At 41.4% G+C, this 10,185-nt stretch overlaps 1 protein-coding gene across 1 annotated transcript in view; it reads right to left on the bottom strand.

The window, feature by feature from the left end:
* Nucleotides 1-478, bottom strand: part of VEZF1 (vascular endothelial zinc finger 1) — a 15,690-nt gene extending 15,212 nt beyond the window's left edge. Inside the window, exon 1 of the mRNA XM_034641360.1 lies at nucleotides 377-478. Coding sequence (XP_034497251.1) covers nucleotides 377-463 — 87 coding nt within the window. The 5' untranslated portion in view covers nucleotides 464-478. The remainder of the gene's footprint in view (nucleotides 1-376) is intronic.
* Nucleotides 479-10,185: the final 9,707 nt, after the last annotated feature.

Genomic DNA, 10,185 nt, shown 5'->3' with positions numbered 1-10,185 from the left:
GGGCCGGGGGCGGGGATGGGGCGCGGCGTCCCCCCCCGCGGGGGTGTGTGGTGCTGCGGTCCGCGGCTCAGGCAGCTGGAGCCGGGGGAGCGCAGGAGAGAAGATGGAGGACGCCAGGGTCTGGCGCGGGCTCGTTGGGCACTGCTGGGCCGTCTCCCGGGACTCAAATGCCGTGCCCAACAGCGTCGCGTCCCTTTCAGACCCTCAGCGGAAGGCACAGGCCACGGCGGTCACCCGGCTCCTCAGTCCCATATGCACAGCACAGCCCGCGCCTCCAAATTGGGGGAAGCCCCTAGAACTTAGAATGTCTCTCCCCTCTGGAATTTCATCCCCAGCCAGCTAAACCCTCCGCACTCCTGCTACAATATGCGTCTACCTCTGAGTGGCCTTCCAACTCTAGCAAGGAATCCCATTGGGGTGCAGCCTCAGATCCTCCCAGCTGAGGGAAACACTTCCCACGCATCGAGATGTCATTACTGGCTTATTCTTGGGTGAAGGGCTGAGCTTTCCCATCCTCTCAACTTCAGATAGGATATGAAATTTTACCCGAACATCCCTCTCTCCCGCCAAAAAAAAAAAATTAAAAAATAAAAACAAGCGAGAAAGTATAGACAAGAAATCATTTTAGTCCTTTAGTACAGTCTGTTTCCTCACCCCACAAAACAAAAATCGAACTTGTGGTTGGACGGCGTTAGATGTCACTGAGGTGACCCCAGCCTCTGTTTGCAGTTCCAAGTCTTCCGTGTAGGCGTCACTGCTACTGGAACTTTGTATGATGATGTCCTGAACGTTTGCTATCCTTTCCTCACAGAGGGTAGCTACTGGGTATATCAAAGACAAGCTATTATTAAACAAGTGTCTCCAGTCCAAGAAGTCTCCTGTGGCGGGAAATGAGGGGGCAGGCTGTATCAGTGATATTTTTAAAAACTCTGGTTTAAAAAAATTCCTCAGATTATTTCAAGACTTCAACTTCTTTCATAACCAACTGTCTCTTATCTCATACACTCCATTTATTCCTCTCCAGACACATTCTAATCAAGGTGACCATCTTGAACTTCCCCTATACTTACACAACAGAAATAATACGGTTGCAGAATTCTATTCGTAAAAGAAACTAAAGAGATAGAGTAATTTGACAGTCTGTGTTTCCCTTCCATCCATCCACTACACATGTATAACCCCTCCCACTGTTTCCTTCCCTCAGTCACCAGAATGAAGGGGCTGGAAACGTTGGTCTGGTTCCTTTTAGAGTCGATTCCCTATTGGACATTGCTTGGAGGCCTTGGGGATGAATGAGAAGTTCTGCAGGATGATCAGTAGCAGAAGCAGGTCATCACGGAATAGGTCAGCCTAAGACAGGAGGGGACAGAAAATGATGAACAGTTTCTCACACATCCCTCAGCTAAGCTGCTAAAGTGGCCCCTAGGTCTCCTATAAAAATGTCCATTCCTCTTTTGGGGAGAAAAAATGTTTCAGGTTTACATGCACATGCAAGATAAGGAGTGAACTAAGATGTAAATTTAAGGGAATTAACTACATAAACTAAAACATTTCTGTTCTGACCTTGGACACTGCCTGTTCTTTCATTTTCATTCAGTGAATCCAAGTTTCTGCTTCTTGCACATTCACTTCAAGGTCTATATAATTCATCCACGAAGTTTTCTTCCTCCCCAGTTGAGCCTCTCCTACTTTGCAGCCTTTCATGTTGTGTAGAAAATGTAGCTTAAGGATAATGAAAACTAGTACTCGTGAAGACCATTATACTACTGACAATATTGCTGGACTCTCTTGAACTTCTTACTCCAGGATCTAGAAACCCTTCTCCAGCAATCTTTCTCCCAGCACCTCTGGAGAGGTTTTCCCATTAACAGGAAGTAGAGTCAAGTGAAAACAGTTCAGTTCTCATTACTGAAGAAATGGGATTCAGAAGTATCACTTTTCTTGAGGAAAACGGCTAATTTTATCTCTATCCATGAGAGGAAAACAGAATTCCTGATTGTTCCCCAAACTCTCCCTTAATTTATTAACTTTTTAAATTCAGATGAAATTTTAAACCTTAGGATACTTTCCAATGGGAAAATATCCAAAAGTTTGGACCAACTACTCAAAATCAATCAGCTCCAAATGTTTTGAGGAATATAATGAAACTAGTAAGATCAAAAACTCCATCCTTAGAAGGGGCATTTCTACCCTTAGGACAGACAATATCCTTAACTACAAACAAATGAGCCCCTCTTCAAGACAGCTTCCATAGACCATACCGGGGCCCAGTCAAAAGACTAGGATGTCTAAAGACAGTAAATTCATCCTGATTATAGTAAACAACTTTCAGTGGTTGAATCAATGGTGTTACCTTCAATATAATAAATGAAAATTTGCTGCCTAAGGAAAAAGAAAAGTGTGCCTATATCCACCCAAATAAAACTCAGATCCCCTCCCCATCTTGTTCAGGTTCCTCTTTCCCATCTCCTCTGCCCCAGCTTGTATAATCTGTCACTTAACATTTCAGGGTCTCATTTCTTCATCTGGAAAATGAAGACAAAATAAGTACCTATCTCAGAGGTGACTTGTGAATTAAATGAGTAATATATATAAAATGCTTAGAACATTTCCTTTAATATAACAGTGCTATTTTTATTGGTGCTATTTAGTGGTTCTAGATTAATGTTGGGGCTGGAAATGGTACATAACTGAGCCAGTTAATTACTCCTCTCTCTCAAAGTAACAGGCTTCTTTTACTATACCTCACCCCCCTTTTTTTTTTTTTTTTAAGATTTAGAAAGTGACCGTGCACAGGGCCCCACCCAGTGTGGGGAGAAGGATGGGAGAGGGAGAATCCTGAGCACACTCCCCGCTGAGCAGGAAGCCAGTCGGGCTCTATCCCAAGACCTGGAGACCATGACCCAAGCAGAAACCAAGAGTCAAACAACCAACTGAGCCACCAAGGCCACCCCCCCCCCAAAGAGCCCTAAGGTAGGTGGCCAAAAGGCTAATAACACAAGACAAAGGACGATGCCTGTTAAGATCAGCTTTTCTACGTGTGCCTCGCAAGGAGCATGCAACTCTTAATCTTGGGGTCGTGAGTTCAAGCCCCACGTTGTGTGTAGAGATTACTTAAATAAATACTTAAAAAAAAAAAGATCAGCTCTTCAAAGGCAAGTTTTAGCAAACGTTAGAAAGTAACAGGATATTTCTTCCTATTTTGGAGAGGATTTTAAAATCTGAGTACATTAAGGATTGTAATTAGATTTAGAATCCTAGGGATAGAAAACATCTCTGCTGTTGTCAATTACCTGTCCCCAAGTAAGACTCCTCAACAAATTGAAAACAAATCGAATCCAAAAATTTCACCAGGGAAGATCTACTTCAAAGAAGTTAGAAGAGGCTTCATATCTGGCAAGTTAATGGACTAATTCTTCATGCAAAAAAGCTAGAACTGACAATGAACAAATCTAGTAAAAACTAAGAATGCAATATTTGCAAATACCAAAAAAAAAAAAAAAAAAAAAAAAAAAACCAAAGGAAAAAAAAAAAACTGACCAGAGAAATGTTACCCTTCATTACCAGCCTCAATGCAATCAAGGAGGAAAGAAAGCACATTTTACCAAAAGGAACACCCCCCAACCCGCCCTATCAAAACAAAAACACCACCACCCAGTGAAGCTTCTGAGAGGAAAGCAGAAGTAATCTCCCCACCCCCCTGCAGTCCACCCCAACTTCATAACCACACTAAGGGCTTAAACCAATTGCCTGTGGCCCATGTGGTCAGATGTTGGGTTTGTGTTTCAATTCTACCACCTAAAGTGTCATCACTAGTTATTTCTGCTTTAACTGGTAAGGTGAGGAAGGGGAAATAATGGAGAATTTTTTTCTGAATACCTATGTAAGTTCCTTGACAGCTGGACAGTCACAGAGAACAGAAGTACAGGAAGCAAATCTACCCATTTTCCTGGCAGACATTTAGTTCAACTGGTAGTTGACGGTTCTAAAACACTATTCTTTTTTCTTTGCTTTTTTTTTTTCTTTTTTCCTTCTTTTCTTTCTCTCTCTCTTTTAACCAACCAACTGAGCCACCCAGGCACCCCTAAAACACTGTTTCAAGGGTCACATACCCAAGGTGTCAACGAGTCCAAAGCCATGGAAACACATTTATCACTTTAACTCTTCTAGAAAGAAGCTACCAGAAATCAATGCTAAACCTATCAGTTCCATCCACAAAGCATTTGAGTAGAAATGCTCACTTCCATTTTACAACTCCCGAATGGCTTACGGAGGACATCTAACAAATAGCAAGCAAAACAGCACAGGCCACAAGAAGGAAAGAAACTAAGACAGGTCAAAAATACACCAAGTAAGAAATTCAATACAACTGGAAAACATACTCTCAGGCACCAACATTTCTCCTTTGGCCACCTGTTCCTCCCTGCCCTCAGATGCCCCGAGCTCAGGGTATGGTTAAGCTTGAAAAAAAAAGTTGATACCTAACAAGTCACACAAACTTGGTGGGTCTGAACCAGACTGAAACTTTCACTCAGTTACAACATCATGCTAAATTCAAAAACATAAATTAAATCCTTACATGAACAGTTACTCTGGTACAGAGATAAACCTCTTTTCAGTGGCTTTAGCCTCCACCCCAAGCACAGTCCTCTGGTTGAGAAGAGGATGTAATGACACTGAACAGCATTGTGCTACCCATCTGCATTATCAGAGAAAGTATTCATTTGCAACTTTGCTACTTATTAGTGCCCATCCAAATGTTGTTAAGAGTAGGCGCAGGGCAAAAACATAAATCAAGTGAATATTCTTTACCCAAACCCGATATACCTCTTTAGTAATTTCTTCACACTGGATTTGGGGGTAGTCCAGAGTTCAGGAAGGATTTTCTCAAAATTTCTGAAGAGTTAGCATATTAGTACATGCGGATTTTATGGTTCCTTCTTTCTGAGTCATTAGTCCTTCTCTCCCTTTCATGGGCCTAGAATTAAGAAAAAGCCTCATCGGGTCAATCTGATGTTCTGCTGAGGATACCTCCATTCCTGGTAAGAAAGGAACAGGGAATAATGAAACAGGTGTTGAGGAACTGATGCATTACATTACCTTTGTGAGGGAAGTGAGCAGTGATGACTGAAGACACAGATAAGACATAAGACTAGCTAGACCAAGTTTTAGGAAGGCTGCTCTGTTCTAGAAAGCAATGCCAAAAGACAGCAACACAAGGCCAGAACCACGTAAAATCTGACTAAGGCTTCAGAGGAGGGAATGTTTGTTGACCCTGAGAAGTCTCTGAACTAGATGCTGCCTAAAGTTCAGTCACAGGATCCAGGCATCAAAGCAGGTGCAGGAACCTGGCAAGCTGTTTGTTAAAGCTCAACATAGGGACAACAGCTGTACTCAGCATTTACCCCTTAAGCTGTGAATAAAACATCAAGCTTACCAGCTATCCACAAACACTACTGGAAACATCGCACCCTTGACTGCTTGAGCAGAGGCAGCAGGCTTTTTATTAGAAGAACAAAGACAAGAATTCCTAGAGGACAGTGTCAATTTTGACTTGTTGAACAATTTACTATGGTAAACAGGGTAGATGGGTCAGATTCAGAGAATCTAGATTTTTCTTCTGAAGTAACTGTAGTCTTTTAAACAAAGCATACGAGGCTCTCCTCAACGAGTTGACAGAAGTAAATTAGACCTCTACCCCCAAAGCCTGACCCTGTCCTCTGCTTTTTGTTTTACTGACCTTACATAAGTAGCCCCCCTCAGCTCCCAGCTGTTTCCTCTTATTTTTCCAGCTTCCTCTCCCCACTGCACCTTTCCTTTCACTTTCTTTCCCCCGTCATTCAGCAGTGAATACTCAGGAGAGCAGATGGCAGGTAGTCAATCCAAACCAGTGAAAATGCTTCCTGAGCATCAGGTATAAGGTAATCCCAGAAACAGGTATTCTGAGGGTTAGGATACACATTATTTCTGCCTTTTAGTAGTTTGCACTTTAGATAGGAAAGGCAGAATATACGTACTCTTCATATACGGAAGAGCATCTTCAGACCAATCTCTTAGAACTAGATTCATAATATGGGATGAAAAAAAATCCCTTAGTGATGCTTTGCAGGGACATTGGAACTGATAACTTTTATTCCTACAGTAATTCATCCAGTCCCCTATGCAGTACACTCAGCAAAACTCACAAAGGCTGAGGAAGCCCCTGTATGTTTGATAGTTTAATTTAGCTCAGACAGTTACTCTAATCTCTCAAGCAAAGCACATGGAAGGGTCTAAGTTGGTACTATAATCTGTGATTAGCCCTCACTGAAGAAATGAGGAAATTGAAAAGGATGCTGGACTACCACAGGTAGGTTTAGGATTTATTCCAACGATTTCCTGAAAACCACAGGAATTTAGGAAGGGAAACACATCTGGGTAGGCAGGAAGCAGAAAGGGAAAATGGCACCACCAATCCAACATCTCCCATCAGTAATATATGCTCTAATTTAGCAAGTCTATCCTGGTGGCTCTTAGAGCCCTGGTGAACACCCAGTCTTAGATATTGCATGGGTAAAGTAAAATTCAGGCAGTGCTAACTCCAACCCAGAATAACGTATTTCAGATTTTGAATGGCCAGCCAGGACACCCCAGGGACTACTTTCCCAGTTCACAATGGATTCTAATCATTTTAAAGACAAATCAAAGACCTCCCTATCCCTAATGTACTCTCTTCCTTAGAGAAATGGCTCATGTGTGTAACTATCCCATAACTATTACGGAGGCTTTGCTATTTCAGTATACAAGCATTTATTAAGTACGTACATTAAATGCCTAGAACTGTACTCATCACTGGGGATACTCTAGGGATCTCTTCCAGTAAAGAAATCAAAACTTGAGAATTGTAAGACTAGACATTTGTACTAAGTGCTTAAAGAGCACTGGAAGAAAAAAAATTTTAAGAGGGTATTTGCACCCTTTAATACTAAATAGTATTATTTAGTATTCATTAGCTCCCACCTTGACAGTTTTGACACCACAGATTATCATGTAGGATGGCCGAGTATCAAAACTCATGCCTAAGAGGTTGTATACTTGGGACTAAGTGTAATGCAGATTTTTACCACAAACTGTAAAGTGGGAAGTCACCACACATTGTCTTTTAAAATTCCTCTACCTAGAGTGGTAAGTAAAGCAATTCAACTTTCTGTCACGGATCTACTTTGCTAGTATACATTTGTGTAAGTGTATACTCAGCTACCAGCACAAATGCATGTTTGTAGACATTGACCCATCCGTGGGGTCTTTTCTATGCTACTATCCTATGAGGGCAGACTGACTGGCAGGGGTTAAAAAAGGGCAAGGGCATCTCTGATGCTGGCTCGGCACTCCATACTAGAAAGTCAGGGAGCTAAGCACCCCACTTTCTTGCTGCTGAGCTCTGGGCCTTAGGCATTGAGGTTAAATTAACTCCTGCTTCAGAACAGCCCCCAGCAACCCGGGTAAGAACACAATCAAAGATAGCACCATGGGACACCCTGGTGGCATCAGGTGGATATTACAGGTGATGGTCACTTAAGAGTCAAAGACTTAACTTGCCCTATAGAACCACCCCACTGGAAAAGGCAACCCCACTGGAAAAGGCAACCCCACTGGAAAAGGCAGACTGGCTTTTTAAAAAAGTGGTAGTAAAATAAATTTGTCACAAGGATTCAAGTTCTGGGCCTGTCACTTCCACATCTTTGAACCTATTTCCTCAAACTGCAAAATGAGGCTACTACCAGTTGAGCATTAAAATGAAACAAAGAGCCTCGAGAACAGTTAGCTACTACTTTCCTTGAGAATACGGTTGTCTTATGCCCTTGCAGTTTTCCCTTAAAAGTTTCCATTAAAAAAGGTAGCAAGGGCATGAACCCTTGCAGCCACTACTTCGGAAACAAGCCCACCATGTTTGGAGGACCATGCTACTTCATCTCAGCTTGGCAAGCACCTGCCCAGGACTTCATGAACAGATTCATAAACATTAAGGTGTGCATTAGCATACCAGGCATCTTGGAGTAAGTGTCAAAAAGTTAACACTGTGCTTGCTCTCAGAGTTTACCATGTACCCAGGGGAAACAAGACACATATACACGGAGCAGCTATACAACATGCACATGCATACACTACACATGACATTATATAACCATGAAGAAAAGCAAAGCAGAAATACAGTGCAATTAGTCCACGAATGTTTTAAGTCTTTAGCTGATCATGAAGGGGTGGAAGAATGAGAGGCAAAATGAGGATGCTTGAAGGATATGTATGTTGGGGGAAGGTTTGTTGAGTCTCTTGGCTTTGAGATAATTATTTAAGTAACCAGGGTTAGAGTCCTGGAGTCATGTTGACTCCCAAACCAAGGATATACACTACCTCTTTTCTAAACTCTATATAATCTTCACCTATGAACGCCTTTATGGATAACTAATGAAGAACCAAAACAATCCAATCCCCAAATCTGCAGGAATTCTTATTGAGGTATGACCACTAGGTTTGGAAGTAATTTAGGCTTCTTCTGTTAAGATCATGCTTAAGAATGATGTAAAAAGGAGACCCAAGAAGAAGCTGCAAGAGGGACCACTCTACTCTTAGAAAGACAGTTAACACCAGCTCTTGATGAATACTCAAAAGTGTGCACAGCTTGCAAAAGATCAACTTTCTTCTTGACTTTGCAAGACTGATCTTTGGGACATTTACTTCTCCCATAATTGGCTTATGCTAGCATTTATTTATTTGAAAGCGGGGGGGGGGGGGGGGGAGAGGGAGGGGGAAAGAATCCCAAGCAGATTCTGGGCTGAGCACAGAGCCCAACCTCACAACCCAGAGATCATTACCTGAGCAACCAAGGATGCTCAACCACTCAACCACACTGAGCCACTCAGGTGCCCTTAGACTAGCATTTAAATTTGAATTTCCTAGCATCACATCTGAGGAGGAATTATTTGATGCAGTAATAAGATTAGAATTGTTTTCTCCAATAATCCAGCCAGTTACCCAAGTTTGGGAAACAGGGTTCTACTGAGTTGTTTTTAAGGAGTAAAAGTTCTCTTAACATTTATTAACTGTCAGCGCTGCATTTGGCTGAATCGGAGATACAAATACTACAGAAACCTCATTGGGTAGGAAAAATTAACAGAAAACTTTCAGCAGTAATAAAATAGATTGTGAAATTAAATGCATCACAAAGAGAGCTATTATATGGGCTTAGAAGTTACATCCTCATCCTGAGGATGACCAGGATTTGAAGCTTCAGGGTGACTGCTAAGTGGGAGGAGGGAAGGAAAAATGTCTACACACAGAAGCAAGAACAAGCATTGGTCAGTATTTAATAGACCAAGGGAAGATGTAATTGAGAATAGTGATAAGTTGGAAAGGTAGACTATAACCCACTGTTGATTTTTAGGGGAGTTGACATGATGTTTTAGGAAGATCAGACTTGATGGCCAGGATGGAGACTGGAGTCCATGAAACCAGCTAAAACACTTTAGTAATGAATCTGGGTGCACAGATTAAGTATGCTGGTATGGCAAATCCAGATGGAACACAAAACTAAACAGCAATTTAATGTGGCAATTAAACAAAACTATAGTTCAAGTCGTAGATACAATGGTACTGCGGCTAAGAACTGGTTATACAGAAAGTCATAGAACTGAACTATGACCTTGGTGTTAAGTTTAGTGCCTAGTTTTAGAGGACAAAGGACCCATTTTTAGTTTTCTTTGTTGTAGTGTGCTTGCTGTACTGGTAATTAACATTTCACATCTTAAAATGTGGATGTCACTCTTGATTTATAATTTAAATTTCTTAAAAAAAAAAAAAAGTCTCCAAAAATAACTAGAAACACTCCAGGAGGTCACAGAATGGAAAATGATATTTTAATGTTACATACAAATATTTAGCTTCTACTACTACACAATAAATATCAATTAAAGATTTATACCCAACTTAGACACAAAAGAGATTTACACCTATATTTACTGGTTACTTATTCAAGATACTCAGAACGGGAAATAGTTCAAATTTCTAGATTTCTCTTCCAAAGCAATTGAATGATTATCTTGAGTGTCTATTCAGTGCATAGCTATTTTGTGCTATGTACCTGGAAGGGGGAGGAAGAAAGGTTACGACCTGTTAGAAAAGACAGATACATAAACAGATCACTGATAA

This window comes from Ailuropoda melanoleuca, chromosome 13 (assembly GCF_002007445.2).
Source record: "Ailuropoda melanoleuca isolate Jingjing chromosome 13, ASM200744v2, whole genome shotgun sequence".
Classification (NCBI taxonomy): Eukaryota; Metazoa; Chordata; class Mammalia; order Carnivora; family Ursidae; genus Ailuropoda; species Ailuropoda melanoleuca.
This window is presented reverse-complemented; position numbering and strand designations above follow the sequence as displayed.